The sequence below is a fragment of the Cladophialophora psammophila genome (genome assembly GCF_000585535.1).
Source record: "Cladophialophora psammophila CBS 110553 chromosome Unknown aczJe-supercont1.16, whole genome shotgun sequence".
Lineage (NCBI taxonomy): Eukaryota > Fungi > Ascomycota > Eurotiomycetes > Chaetothyriales > Herpotrichiellaceae > Cladophialophora > Cladophialophora psammophila.
The window spans coordinates 423626-438690 of NW_006912937.1; the positions used below are offsets into that span (position 1 = coordinate 423626).

Below are 15065 nucleotides of genomic sequence, written 5' to 3' on the forward strand. Positions count from 1 at the left end.
CTTTGCCAGTCGCCAAACTTTCATGTGCTCATGGAATCCTGCTGCGCCAAGCTGGTGGCATAAGCTCGGAATTGCAAGAACTTAATGCCGGGTCTAATATCCATTACCCAGCAAGCCACAAGCCTCGTGTTTATTTCATGGCTGAATGTGGTCATCAGCTACGCGCTTCCGCCATCAACGGCATACATCAGACATAATCAACTCCAAATAATGGCCGTACTGGTAGAATAGTGCAGTATGCACCTCCCCATCATCATACCTTTACAATGACGGCTTTTCAGGATGCCGTTGCCTCTGCGCCCGTCGATGTGGTTCGGGCTCACCTCAACCTAGCCGCGCCAACAACACGAACTCTGAGATTTTTGCGAGCTATTCTTGGCCTGGGTTCCTTCGACGAGTGTGAATCTAAGATCACTCGGTCTTCGGCTAAGAAGACCGCACAAACAAAAGCTTCTAACATAAGTCGACCCCCAATCAGGCCCGCGACCAGAAACAGGCAAAAGCCAGGTGCTGCAGTACAAATTCATGAAGGCAATGACGACCAGTTGCCACGCCTATCGCAGGCTGAACAGCGAAAGATTGCCACCGAAACGTTCAACTCCACCTTGAAGTGCCTTGGAGAGGCTGCCAAAGCTCTAAGAGATACTCCAACAACAAGCACGATACCGTCCTTTGCACCTTCTGACGGCCCACTCCAAGCACGGTCACCGAACAGAGAACGAAAAATACCTCCCACCAACCCCAAGAAAAGCGTCCACTCCAATACGCCGCCGGATTGGGGTCTGGTAGCAGATATGTCTCACTCTTCACTGCAGTTTTTGCGGAAGCGTGATTCCAATGATGTGACATCCTACGCCGACAATGATTTGGGCCTGGAGAATGCTGCACTGATTTTGCTGGACAGAAGCATCTCCCTGAATCTCTCAGCCCAAGCACAACGTCAACTTTGCGACATCCACGAAAGTTACTGGGCAGACCAAGTCAAAAAGAGTCCTGCTTCACAAGCAAGCATCGCAAGGCTCCTGCTAGGTCGGCCAGATGCAGCAGATGAAAGCCAAAGGTTCAGATTCACAGCATCATTGCAGAGCCAAGCTCTCCGTCTTGCTCTCCTGATTGGGGCAAAATGTATCAACTCAGAGCTCCTAAACTCGCTTCAGCAGGATACCGTTGGAAGTCCAGCTTGGGTTACGCTAAAGGGACTTGAAAAACAACACCTGAGATCCGACCAGTCTGGCCAGCAGCTTCGCACCATTTCACTTGCCTTGTCTAAGTTGTATGCGCTTTCCACGAGCTCAAAAGCAGAGAGCCCATCACCACAGGATCTTTTCAAACTCTTTTGCTTGTCGTTACGTATCAAGTTCGAATCTTGGGTCCAATCTGGCCACAAGCTAGAGCCGGCAACAGAAGTGTGGCGACCACTGCATAGAGCGATCAAGCAGCTATTTGCGACTTCGAGGGATCTCAAGGCGTCAACCACTTGCATCCTTCAAGCGCTTGTTTCATTTCAGAAGCTTATGCACGCAGTAAAATGCGAGTTTCTCGTTCCGTCAGAGTTGATTGAGACTTTGTTACGCATCATCCGGGATCCAGATGAATATCCTCCGCTCATTGCTCTGGTGGAAGAGCGGCTTCGGAAAATCAAGGGTGTTACGCATTTGATACTGCGGTGTCAAATCGCCGTAGCACGGTTGAGATCCTCAAGTGGATCGCCAAAGACGTTGGAGTCGTTGAAGGGCGTGGAAAATGCTCTCGGGGAGGCAAGAGAACTCTCTGCAGTTGAGCTTGACAGGTTCCTACTGCACCTAGCCCAATTACGCAAGGCAGCTGCCGAGCTGGTCTTGTTTGTCAAAGCACGACCTGGCAGCGAAGACGGGCTTTCTCTAGATTTTCAAACGACTCTTATCCGCTTGACCTACTGTTCCTTCAACTTCCTACGTCGCCACACACGCCCGGTTCTTATATCCACTTCAGAAACTTCGGGTACCGAGAACCACAAGGCCTTCCTAATTACGCTCATTAAGACGATTGACGCCGTCTTATGCACCGAACACTGTGCTATCACACGAAATGCAGACCTCACGGCGACGGCGTTACAAACCCTCAGAGATTGTTCTGCTGAAGTCCAGTTTCTCCGGGTCGAGTGCGCTGTTTTAAGTTCTCAGGGCCTGATGGAGACGCCATTAAACCAGCTTGGAGTACGGGTATCCCAGTTGCTCTGGTCACGGTACTTAGAAGCCGCCGAAGAGAACAAATCCCCTCTAGAACAAGCCAACATTCTAGACTTGTCGCTGCTAGGTCTGTTAGACTTGCCATTAAGCGATCAAAAGGCGGCGCATATCGCACTCAAGTATGAAAGGCTCGCAGCCTGCTACCTGGAAGTGCATGACTTTCAAATGGCCCAGACCGCCCTTCGAAACGCTATTGAAGCCAACATAAGAGAAGGCATCCTCGGTGATGTTGCGGAGTTGCTTCTATCTGCTTCATCTCATTTTGCATGGTCAAAATCAGAGCCGAATTGCAAGGCTTTTGGGAGAGTTCTTGTTACGTACACTAAAACGGTCTTTGATCATGCCTCAGTGGAAAACGACGACAGCTTCTACGACGATCCATCACTGCCAGCCTTTCATCGCGCAGCGCTGCTCGAGAAACAGATACTAGCCATGTTTGAATTAGGCTTAGACGACCACCGACACCGTCTATGTGCAACAATGGTAAGGATTTTGCTCCAACTCCTGCAGCAGCCGGAATACCAAGTGTACACTCTGAGGTTCATCAATGAGCTATTGCAGTTGGCCTTAAAGAAGAGGATGCCAGCTTCGACCTTTGTCGTTGACTTCTCTTTCATCCAATATGTACTCACGACTGGCCTTGCGGAAAAGGAAAGCGTCTTCCTGCGGAAATATGAGCCAGAACTTCGTTCGCTTCTCTGCCTCCAATATGGGCTTTTTACTGGACTGCTTACCGACCAAGAATTGTCGCATGGGGTGGGACAGCTGTGTGAAATCATTCAGAGCTGCAGGACCGAGGAAGAGACACGTGTGATCTGTATTGACGTGGGAGCCCATATCACTCCACTTCTGCTCTCGGTTGAATATGCGGCGATTCTGGGAAACCACGAAATTGGTCTGGTGGCACTCGAAGCTTTGCAACATTTGGTGGAACTTGGGGTTCGCGTTCAAGAGCTGTCACAAAAGAGGATTCTCCTACGCAAAGGCCAGTTCCACGACTTATTGAAGGATCTTCAGTCTGCCCGGAAGGCTTTCGTCATGGCCGAAAAGGCAAATGAAGACGTGGGTGATCCATTGTTTGAAGCAGAATTTGCACTCGCCTATTCGGAACACCATCTGTATGCAAATGATCTTGATGAGAGCACCAAGTGGCTAGAACGTGCCCGAAATGCATGGCAGGCCTGGAACAGGGCAGAAAGGGGAACGTCGATCAAGGCCAAGTTGAAAGAACAGAGCATTATGTGCAGAGCCGCTCATCTGGCCTCCCGGCTAGCTTATGAGCGAAGTCAGCTTCTGAACGCCATCGTTCTTGCACGGCAGTCCGCCAAAATCTCTGCCTCTATTTGGTGTTCAGTCGACAGGGTTTGTACATCCGCAACTCCCTCGCAGCCGGATTGTTCACTCGATGCAGAACTGCACAGGCTGTCCATCAACTTTTCCAAGCTTGATATGTCCTCCGCTCCGTTGACACGAGTGACGCCCAGCACAGTCGTGCTTGGGCCCGAGATCTCGTTGTGTTGCGCGGTGTTCAGCCATATGGCATTTCTGAACGCTCATTGCGGCATGTATCAAGATGCCACTATGTTCTATGAGCAGGTATTGAAAATTGCCAAGAAATCCAAGTACCTGATTCATGCTGCGATTGCATTGAGCGACCTCAGTCTCCTCCATGCCCGAGCTGGCCAACTTGATAAGGCTAAAACTAAACTTCAAGAGCTGTCGCATATCACCCAGGACCGCAATGCAAATTGGATACGGCTTCTCGTATCCCTCAATCAAGCCGAGACGTATCTAATTCTCCGGGACGATTCAGCCGCTTCTCGGTGCTTGAATGAGGCCAAGCAGCTGCAGGCTGAGATGAACTCACGGTCTATAAAACAGGGCGTGAGCGATATCCAGAAAGCTAAAACCATCAGCGCTTCAGGAAAGCCTTCAGCAAGAAAACGTGCCGTCAAGGGTCAGAAAGGGAATAGCCTAGTCAACTGTGCCTCAACGGAGGCTTCGTCCATCTCGAAGTCTTCCTTAGAGCTGAACGGAATCAAGGCGAGAGTTTCAATTCTGGAAAGTAGACTTCGGGCGTTCCATGGTTGCGCAGATGCAAACGATTCGTCTGATGCTCGCTTGCCATGTGACGGGGATGACGATGGCCGCAAGTCAATATCAATAGCGCTCAATTTGGTCCACTCTGCGCTCAAGATTTTCTCGGAAGATACCGTACATAGTGTGCTCGCAGAAACAGCCGTCGCCATTCCGGTGAGATACCGATCAGCGAGGAAAAGCGGCAGGATTTCATTCGTACAAGCTGCAGGCCCTCGAATCACAAAAGAAAAGGACCGAGACTCAAAGAAGAGGACGAGGCAAAAGCAAGCGGAAGAGACAAACAAGGACGGGACGGGATTGCTGCTTCTAGCCTACGACATCCTTCGTGAGGTGAGCAACAAAGAGCAAAACCAAGTTCCTTCCGACATTGTTCACACGTGCCATAAACTCTTGGCACAGATCAGTCTGCTCTCATCGGCCTTGAACCAATCATTGGTCAGCTGTTCCTCGAACGTCGTGGTGGACATAATGAGCCCCCTTGATCTCGCCCTTACGCGCGAACGTTTCGTGACTTTGGGCGAGCTCAGTGCGGCCGAGAGGACCAGCATGGATGATTGGCCAAGTACACAAAGTGTCGATGAGAATGGCATATGTCTAAGCTCAGATATGCTGTTGAATGACTACACGAGCCTTCTACCTGCTTCCTGGTCTGTCGTATACCTTGGACTGAACGAAGATGAAAATGAGCTTTTTGTGGCGCAATTGGCATATCAGAGGTCGCCGTTTGTTGTCAGAATCCCCCTAACACGACCAGATCCATCAGAAGGAGACAACGAGGAACTTGACCTGAAAAGTGCAAAAGCAGAGATGCAGGATATCATCATGAGAGCCAATTCCACTGCTCACGATGCTAGGGGTTCTTCAGTCAACAAGTCTGTCAGAAAGGCATGGTATGCGGAACGTCAAGGCTTAGATCGTCGACTGGGTACACTACTAGAGAATATCGAGAATATCTGGTTTGGTGGCTTTCGAGGACTGCTCTCCGCTGCTAACTCGGACCAGAGCGGACTCATGAAGTTCGGACAATGTCTATCCTCGACACTGAAAAGGCACCTCCCCTCGAGGCAGAAACCGTCAAAGCAATACGACCATGAGATTGAACTCCATGATCATGTGCTGGAGCTTTTTGTGGCACTCGGCCATCCTCGGGAAGTTGAGGTGGAGGATGCGGTCACGGACCTTTTATATTTTGTTATTGATATCCTACAATTTAATGGTGAGCGCAACGCATATGACGAGATCGATTTTGACGCCATGTTGGTTGAGGTATTGGACGCACTGCATTCTTACCACGATCAAAGATCAACCTCGCAGGAGAAGCAGGGCCATGTGATTCTGGTCTTAGATAAAGAGTTGCAGGTGTTCCCCTGGGAGTCGTTGTCGTGCTTGAAGGGCCAGGCCGTTTCTAGGATGCCTTCCATCGCATCAATTTGGGAAAGGTTGAAAGCCATTGGAGATCAATCGCATGATCTTGAAGGTTATATGATCCCGAGAACAGATGGTGCATACATCCTCAACCCATCTTCCGACTTGAAGGCAACGCAAGAGACCTTCGGTCAGATCTTCCAAGATCAGCTGCCTGGATACCGAGCTGTTGTCAATCGGCAACCTGAAGGAAACGAGTTTGAGACAGCTTTGAAAGGCAGTTCACTCATGCTCTACTTTGGCCACGGTGGCGGTGGGCAATACATCAGGCCTCGCACCATCCGTAAGATGGATAAGTGTGCGGTGGCATTGCTGATGGGTTGCAGTAGTGCCAAATTGACCGAATGTGGAGTATATGAGCCGCATGGACTGCCGTTGAGTTATCTCAGTGGAGGTAGCCCTGCCGTGGTGGGAACATTGTGGGACGTCACGGATCGGGATATTGACCGTTTCGCAATGGAGCTGATGGCGCAATGGGGATTGATTGACGTTGGTTTGGGCTCAGGAGCACCGAAAACCAACAAGTCTGAAAACGCAAAGACCAGGAAAGAGGATAGAACAAGGCGCCAGGCATGTGACGACCCGAAACTTGGACCTGTGTCTTTGGATGAGGCTGTGGCACATGCTCGCGATGCATGTTTATTGAAGTATCTCAACGGGGCCGCGCCTGTGATGTATGGGATCCCCGTGTTTTTGGGATCAGAAGAGGACGTGTGAATATTAGTTCAAAGCACTCAAAGATGAAAGTTCTGTACGGAGTTCCACAGCCATGTTGTTGTTGGCATCCGCCTCTCGACATTGTGGGAGCGAGGCTGACACATGCCCAGCCTTGCCCAGCCAAGAGAAACGTAGCCAGTACTGGGTACTGGGTACAAGGCTGACTTGGTCGACACGAACCTCAACTGTGCCGCAGCCACTAAACCAATATAGGAACTAGCGTTGCTCCGCTGGCGCTAGAGAGCTCCCCAGTCATCACTGCCCACTCGCCAGGTCGCCCAGGCTCATCCCGTCATCTGCGTAACCAAAGGCAGCAGTCAATCCACAGCCTCAACTGCTCCCTCTTCATCACCTCCCACTCTTTTCCTTCATCTTTTCTTTGTCGCACCATCGTCTGCAAACATTGTTCTCTTCCTAACCACGTCGTCTCCCCTCTCTGCCTGATGCAGCTCGACTCCCACCGTCGCCAACTGAGCATCACCATGCCCTGCCCGTGGTATCCTCATCGCTGCTCCTCTCGAGCAGCCTCTCGAGCAGCTGACACCCGCACTGTCGACAATGCTCTTCCCTCTCCCACCTCTACACTCGAAGTCGAGGATTGGAAGAAGATCCGCAGATTTAATCTCCGCATGATGAGAAAGCAGATCCGCTGCGTCATTCTGCTCATGGCCCTCATGGAAGCCCTCCGGGTTGGGCCATTGCAGATTGTGTATGCTGGCAAGCATGAATATCCAGCTCCCGGGGAAGAGGACTATGGTGTATGCCTTTGCTTCTTTCTATAACCACTCGGGTGTGGTGGTGGATGTTGACTTTGTCTTTCGATTTAGATTGCCTACACCGTCGGATACATCATCAGCTGGTTGTACGTCTGTGTATTCATGATAATTTGGATGCCGCTTTTCGATGTAAGTCCATGCACCCTGCAAATCTCGGTGCTTGACGCACAGCTCAAACGCCTAACTAACGCTTGGGGGCTTACAGTGGTGGGTTCCAAAAACCCTTCCGGAGTCCGACGACCCATCCAAACCTTCTATCGCGATGAAAATTGTCTGTCTGCTTAAGAAACTTAACATGATCCTTCTTCCCATTTCCATCGGCGTCTCCCTTCTCACGTATGTCTACTACGTGATTCACACCTTCATCCACGTCGACTCCCGCACCCGCGGTTCCACCAAGCTCCCCAAGAATACACGTAAAAACTGGCTCGTCCGTGCTTTCATGCTTCTTGGTATCGCCATTACCACGAGCTTGGGCTACGGTGCCCTTCAAACACTCGAGAAATTGGATCTGGCACGGGTGAAGAATATTGAGTATGCTTTGATTGTGGTGCCCGTGCAGATTAACTTTGGTGTTCTTTTGGGTACGGTCATGCAGTTCCGTATGGAAAAGAGACATGCCCGCAAGGAAGCGATGAAGTTGCTGGCCGCCAAAACCGAGGATGGCGTTGTCGAGGAAAAGGCAGCGCTCCTTGAGGTCTAGATGGCACTGCGAGCTATTGGACCAGCGCTGTAGCCCTTTGGTTAGTCACGCCTGCCAACAATGCTCAGCTGGTGAGGATAAAACGCTATGAGCAACTATAATTCAACCACTTGGGCGGTGTCGCTAGGCATTGGAGAGAAGAAAAGGTTCAGATAACATCTTTGTTGAAGGAAAGCGAGTGGCTCACGGACTGGCACAACGCCCGAGAAGGTGAAGATGCCACTTGCAATGTTTTACAATGGCGTTCGTGGAACTGGAGAGCACCAAAGGAAAGCAAAGCATGGAAAAGGAGAAGAGACAACTACAAACATCGGAAGAAAGTGAGGAGCTAGGACCTGTCGGCTTAAATTAGCCTTGGGGAATGGGAGTTGGAGTGCATTATACGTTTCAACACATTGATAAATTGCAACAAGTCAATTGCTTCTTCAATTCTTAGCTGCCTCAAGCTGGTACTTGAGGCAATGCTTCAAGCATCGCAACACAGCAAAGCACTGTGATTCCCATCCTTCGCCGGTGTGTTTAGAAAGACACCAATAACTAAGGATTGTTTCTGTTCCTACCATATCCTGGAAGACCGTGAGTCTCGCCGGTTTAACAACATCTTGTTGAACAGATGTCGAGGCTATAGAATCATCAAGCTAACGTTCACTGACAAAACTTCCTTTCGCCTGTACACAGGACGAAGGGAAAGCGCTGTATCTCGCCTTGCAACTCCCCCGGCCTTCCAGCGTCGCCAAACTCGCCCTCGAACTTTTCAACGGATTTGTCCATGGTCCAGGCCGTTTCTACCCGAACATTCACGAATCCAACCTCATTCATCAAGGCTGCCATCGTGTCGCGATGGATGCCATGTCTTTCAACGCCGCCCATCCTCGATTTGGCGTGGAACCTCTTCGATTCTGGTCCCGTGTTCTCGAAATCAGTCAGAGCCACGCTGCCCCCTTCCTTCAAGCAGCCGAGCATGGTCGTCAGCACCGTTTTCAGGTCTGGGATGTGATGTAAGACCAAGTGCGAAGTAATCAGGTCGAACTTGAGCCTCTTTCCATCGGGTTCCTTTTCATCTGCCGGCGGTAGTTGTCTGTCCTCCGGGTCCTCCAACAGGACAGCGACGGGAACAATGTTCTGAGGCGTCCCTGGGCCCTCCAGCTTGGTCTTTAGGACATCAATCATTCCCTCTGCGGCATCTACAGCGGCCAGGCGTTTGACGTAGGGCGCCAGAATGAGGGACAGCAGCCCCGTGCCGCAGCCTATTTCCAGTACATCCAACCCGTCAGGCCCGGGTGGACTTCTCAGTGCCGGAAACCGGGGGATTATGGCGTCCGCGGCATGTTTGCTAGCCTTGTGGACGAAGGGATTGCGGTCCCAAGACGCTGCTTCGGCGTTGAAGCGTTCATTGCCTGACCCGGCATGAAGGGATGAGACGGCGCTAGCCATAGATGGAAGCCAGCTGGATGGATGGATGGATGGACGATCTAGGAGGGACACGACAGACGGATGAATACGTATCCTCGATGGTTTGTCTGTATTTCAACGTCTTGTACCCTTCGCTATCGACGATGATGTTATCAGGTTCCAGAACTGCGTCTCTCCGGCTTATTCCAACAAAGCATGAAGAACCAGTACGTACCACCTCCACTCAACCCCAATGCTAACAACTACCCTCTGCGGAGAAGGAAGAAAGCGCGTCCGAAGTCGGGGATCTCCAGAGCCGCCATCAAAAGTTTGACCTCGGTTCTTGCAACAGAAAGCCATATTACCATCAATATTGGCGTCAAGAAGGGTCTGTCTGTCACAGGCCGTTCAATATAGTGCATATCGAGTGATCCCTAGGAGGGAGGATCCAGGGATTCAGGACGAACAAGTTACTGCAGTCATTATTTATTATAGGCATGCTACTAACTGCCCTTCCGTCCGACTCGTTGCCATGATAGGTCTGAGCCACCATGGGATTTCCCAATCAGGTATTAATGTGTACCTCGGGTCTATCACGCCATTCGAGTCGAACTCCATATGTACATTTCTCCGCTTTTGTCCAATATCTCCTCCACCTCCTCCTCTGGCCTCAGAGGAGATAATCGAGGCAAAGACCCAAAAAGGTGCCCGGGGGCGGAGACCGATCAAAGAAGAGAGAAAAAGAGCCGCAATCCGCACATATCAGGTCCGTTGTTGTCGTTGCTCGGTTGCGACAGTATTCGAACAGGAGGCCCATTCAAATGTGACCTCAACTCAAGTGCCCCTGGACACACTTCTTCTCTAACCGTACAAATCGCCAGTCGTTGGTGTCGTCGTCGTTGTTATATCTGTTGGCTGCGTCCATAATACCAATAACAATACCACACCAATGGACGATAACCTGACGGGCGCAAAGGTGATCGCGCAGGCGCTGCACGACCTGGGCGTCGCCGTCATCCACACGCTGGTCGGGATCCCCGTGGCCGAGATCGCCGAGGAGGCCATCGACCTGGGCATCCGCGTCGTCGGCTACCGCAACGAACAGGCCTGCAGCTACGCCGCGTCGGCCTACGGCTATCTCACTGGCAAGCCCGCCGTGTGTCTGTTGACGGGCGGGCCGGGCATTCTGCACGGCCTGGCTGGGGTAAGTACTCCGTACGTCATGCACACATACAGGAAGAGGTAGCGAAGAGAGGAGAGAGAGAGAAAAAATGCATTCCTCTATCGTGTCCCTGCCCGCTTCATCTCTTTGTTCTTTCGTGCCCTCGGTGGGTATTTTTATGCTTTTCTTGCTGAGGGTTGGTTGGGTGAAACAGATTGGCAACGCCTCAGCCAATGCATTCCCGCTCCTCGTTCTCGGAGGCTCGTCCGAGTCCAGCCTCGCCACGAAAGGGGGCTTTCAAGAAATGGACGCCATCTCCCTCTTGACGCCGCACACCAAGAGAGCCATCCGCCCGACGTCGCGAGACCCTTCGACCATCGTAGCGGCCATCCGCAACGCATATCGAACCGCCTGGTACGGTCGACCGGGCCCTACCTTCGTCGACCTACCCACTGAACTGATCATGGAGCCAGTCCCCGCGAAGAGATCGACATCCCACCCGCCAATTTCTGTGCTATCGCCGCCTAAACCGTCGGCAGATCCAGCCCTTATTGTCTCCGCGGCGAACCTGCTCAAGTTCGCTTCCGCTCCGCTCGTGATTGTGGGTAAAGGCGCAGCATCCGCCCGCGCCGAGGGCTCCATCAGAGGCCTTGTCTCGGCCCACAACATACCGTTCCTCCCGACGCCCATGGGCAAGGGCATCGTCCCGGACTCTCACCCCCTGAACACCTCGTCCGCCCGCTCTGCAGCGCTCAAGCACGCAGACGTGATCCTCCTCCTGGGCGCGCGGTTGAACTGGATCCTCCACTTCGGAGAGGCGCCCAAATACCGCCCGGACGTCAAGATCATCCAGGTCGACATCTCACCTGAGGAGCTGGGCCGGGCGAACAGTCTCGGTCAGCCGTCGCTCAGTATCTTCGGGGACATTGCCTTCGTCGTCGATCAGCTCCGCCGGGAGCTCGGTCAGGAGTGGAAAGCATTTCCGACCAATACCTTCCGCTTCTCCTCGTCGCCGGCGTCACCACGGCCGTCATCGTACCTCTCTCTCCTCGCGGCAAGCGCCGCGAAAAACGAAGAGAAATCCGCTCGTCTGGCAACGACGTCCACGAAGCCCAATGCGCTCCTAACATATGAGCGCGCCTACCACATCATCAAATCCCAGCTCCACGCCCTCTCTCCCCCCGAAAACGGGCGGGTAGTCTATGTCTCCGAGGGAGCCAATACAATGGACATCTCGCGCAGCATGTTTCCCCTCGAGTTCCCACGCCAGCGCCTCGACGCTGGGACGTACGCGACCATGGGCGTTGGGATGGGGTACGCGATCGCCGCGTGGGCCGCGTACAACATCCCGCGGAGGGGGACGAAGAAGATCGTCGCGCTCGAGGGGGATTCCGCGTTCGGGTTTTCGGGTATGGAGATCGAGACGATGGCCCGACACAAGATGGACGTGCTCATCATCGTGATGAACAATAGCGGGATATACAAGGGCGACGCAGCGGAGGAGAACCGTTGGAGAGAGATGCAAGCGCAGACCGCGAGGGATGACACAAAGATTACTGCCACAACAAGGGCCCCGACGATGGGGAAAGGGAAAGGGAAAGACGAGGAGGATCGAAAAGAATCGCGCCGGCGAGGACTGCGGAGTACCTCCCTCTTGTACGAGACGCGCTATGAGTTCCTCGCCGACATGGTCGGTGGGAGAGGCTGGCTTGTGCGCACGGAAGATGAGTTGGCCGAGGCGACGAGGCTGGCGTTCATCGAGCCCGAGAAGGTCTGTGTGCTGAACGTCATCATCGATCCCGGCCTGAACAGCGCAGCGAGCTTCGGGTGGATGGAAACCAAAGAGAAGCATGGCAGCGGAGGGGGAGGAGGCGAGAGTAAATTGTGAACGGTCTGGCCTTATATTGAGGGAAATATCCCATCAAACTTTTGTACGAGATACGAAAAATGCTCATGCCTAATTTTCTTTGTAGATGTCGTCAAGTCATGGCGAGGTGGAAGAAGATAGAGAGTACAACCTGTGGCCTGCAGGTTTCGTCCGAGTTGTTGGGCGTTGGCTAAGCTTCGTTTCAAACAGCATCAGACCAGACTTCGTCAGCTTCGCCCTCGTTCTCAAGTAAGCCGAGCTCGTCGAGTAAGTCCAAGAAATCGAGATATCTCTGTTCACCGTAGGCGAGTGCGATTTGGACAGCAGAAGCCGGAATCCCTTGTATCGAATCAGGTATGTCTTCGTCGTAAGACGGCAACGTCTCGGCTTTCCAATCCGCGCCGTTCTCGAGCAGGTGGCGTATGACAGCAGCGTTACCGTTTCCGACGGCGAGGTGGAGCAATGTCCATCCGATGGAGTCGGGGAGCTCGATACCTGCGCGATCCTGAAAGATTGGGAATAGGGCGAAGAAGGCGTCGACGACGCCATAGTAGACGACGTAATGCAGGGCTGTCCATTCGGACCCGGGAGCCCTTTCGGACGGATCGACGCCGTATTTTATAAGAGTCAATGTGTCCTTCGGGACTCCGTAGACAGCGCATCGAGCAAGTAATGTCCATCCTTCAGTGTCGACAACCCCTCGATGCAGCCAGTCGAAATCATCTGTGCTTCGCAGGATGTCGAGAAACAAGGACGATTCCTCATGTCGCCGCGTCTCCGCCCACAAGTAAAAAATGGGTGACCACCCCCAAGCACTTAGATGCTCGAGCGATGCCCCCTTGGAGAGCAAAAGGCGAGCAATATCCAACTTCCGGAGTTTCAGCGCCCATGACACCGCTGGGGTTTGGTACTGGCCGAAAGTCGAGTCGATCCGGGTTCCGCGACCAAGTAACTCTTTGCATATGTCGACATGCCCTCCTTCAATGGCAAGGCAGAGAGGAGTGCGTTCCCACTCGTCTGAGAAGGTCACGCTGGCAGGATTCTTCGACAAAACTTCTCGAACAGTCCCAATGTCGCCGTCATGACATGCCAACATGAAGGGGTCATTGTTTGGAACGAATTGACGCGTGCTGAGCAAGATTCTGTCCACTCGAAGCTCAGGTAGCCACCCAGAAAACTCCAGTTGAAGCCCCCATTTCGAAATCAGATCCAGCTTGAGCGACAAGACGGATGTATAGTCTCCATCGCGGCACAGAGACGCGACGGTCGCAGCTACCGTTGCCAGATTGGCGCAGCCGAATGTCCGCCGACTGACATAGGTTCCTTTCTGATTGAAAGCCCCTTTTCTGCCTCTTGCGTCCCGGGAGGGGCGTTCGATGTGAGAACATGAACAAAAGTTGGGCCTTTGCACAAGCCTTTTGGCAAGTGCCATCTGCTGGGACAGATTTGCCGTCACTTCGGAAAGCATCTGTAAGCGTTGGCTTTGAAAGTCAGTAGTTGTATTCCTCTAAAATGGATCCCGTTCCTACCTACCACTGTAGCATGTTAAGCACTAAGGTCAGGGAGCTTTCAACTTGGGCCAATTCAGTCATCAACTCCTTCGCCCTCGTCTGGCCCACGAGCACCCAATGTATTCGGCCATGATGTCTGCCCTTTGTGATCGAGGCTAGAGTATCCTTGAGAGCGGCTATTTCATGGCGGCACGCCTCCAGCATCGTGGCGCAAGCCTCCGCAACGCCACGCTCGTCATGAATGTTCTCTTTTACTTCAAGCAGCGTCGGCAGCAGGATTGCAAGATAGTGGACTTGATGGATGGATTTCTTGACTTTCTCTGGCGCTTCCTGAAAGCGGTGCTGAAGCTCAAATGCCACCTTTGCTACCTCGATCAGTGTGGCGATCGAGGCGGCAGCTCCAATTACTTCCATTATCCAATGAATATTTGTGTTAATTGCGAGGGCACAGAAACCTCTCCGGGGAGTAACATTAGCTCCCGTCTGAGGATCCGACTGTCGTGCCGGCAGTTAGGCATATTTATGGAGAGGAAGAGAAGCAGCATGATAGCCTCTGTGCATTTCCGCATCTTGACCTTTACCGCGCGGCAAAGTGTAGTTGAGGCAAGTGTTTCAACAATATCGACAATTGAGTCAGCCGAGGATGCCTAACTGGCCCCGTGTAGTCTGGATGCTTTAGCGCAGTTTGCTGTTGTAAGGCTGATGCGGTCATGGCCAGTGGCTAGCAGTGCCAGGTTGAAACACTAGACTGCCCGCTGCTTCTGTCATCTTTCATGAAACACCTGAATAGCGATCAAAAGCAATAGGAAATTACAGCTCACGCGGAACAGAAGTCATCTAGCGCAGATCAAAAGCCTATACCCTCGCCCCGGGGGGGGGGGGGGAAGTTTCGCACATACCTTTCAAAGGTATGATATTTTATCCTTATCCTTGTGTGCATTTCCACGTTCGTGACTACCGAAATACTAGGGATGGCAACGCAGATGACTCCACCTTGTGAACCTGGACCGCCTATCTATCATCCACCACGGCCTTCACCGCCAAAGGGCCTTTGGAAATGACGAATGCCTGTGATACTAACAACCTGATGGACGAGGACGCTTTCAAGAGCTGCGAGGAGCAGAGGACTCCTTACAGGGCCTTAATGGCAAAGCTGCGTGAATAGTGAGGATTCTTTCGGGATT

General features: G+C 52.4%; 5 protein-coding genes across 5 annotated transcripts; 3 read left to right on the forward strand and 2 right to left on the reverse strand.

The window, feature by feature from the left end:
- Positions 1–266: 266 nt before the first annotated feature.
- Positions 267–6470, forward strand: A1O5_09423 (uncharacterized protein; the record flags this gene model as incomplete). The annotated part of the gene is made up of 1 exon (XM_007750002.1): positions 267–6470. The coding sequence occupies one exon, from the start codon at positions 267–269 to the stop codon at positions 6468–6470; it is 6204 nt and encodes a 2067-aa protein (XP_007748192.1).
- A 482-nt stretch (positions 6471–6952) lies between these two features.
- Positions 6953–7949, forward strand: A1O5_09424 (uncharacterized protein; the record flags this gene model as incomplete). The annotated part of the gene is made up of 3 exons (XM_007750003.1): positions 6953–7228; positions 7298–7375; positions 7452–7949. The coding sequence occupies 3 exons, from the start codon at positions 6953–6955 to the stop codon at positions 7947–7949; spliced, it is 852 nt and encodes a 283-aa protein (XP_007748193.1).
- A 645-nt stretch (positions 7950–8594) lies between these two features.
- A1O5_09425 (uncharacterized protein) lies at positions 8595–9383 on the reverse strand (the record flags this gene model as incomplete). The annotated part of the gene is made up of 1 exon (XM_007750004.1): positions 8595–9383. One exon carries the CDS (start codon positions 9381–9383, stop codon positions 8595–8597), a length of 789 nt encoding a protein of 262 aa, XP_007748194.1.
- Positions 9384–10290: 907 nt separating this feature from the next.
- On the forward strand, positions 10291–12391 carry A1O5_09426 (uncharacterized protein; the record flags this gene model as incomplete). The annotated part of the gene is made up of 2 exons (XM_007750005.1): positions 10291–10545; positions 10718–12391. 2 exons carry the CDS (start codon positions 10291–10293, stop codon positions 12389–12391), a joined length of 1929 nt encoding a protein of 642 aa, XP_007748195.1.
- A 181-nt stretch (positions 12392–12572) lies between these two features.
- Positions 12573–14295, reverse strand: A1O5_09427 (uncharacterized protein; the record flags this gene model as incomplete). Its single annotated transcript, XM_007750006.1, has 2 exons — positions 12573–13851; positions 13904–14295. 2 exons carry the CDS (start codon positions 14293–14295, stop codon positions 12573–12575), a joined length of 1671 nt encoding a protein of 556 aa, XP_007748196.1.
- Positions 14296–15065: the final 770 nt, after the last annotated feature.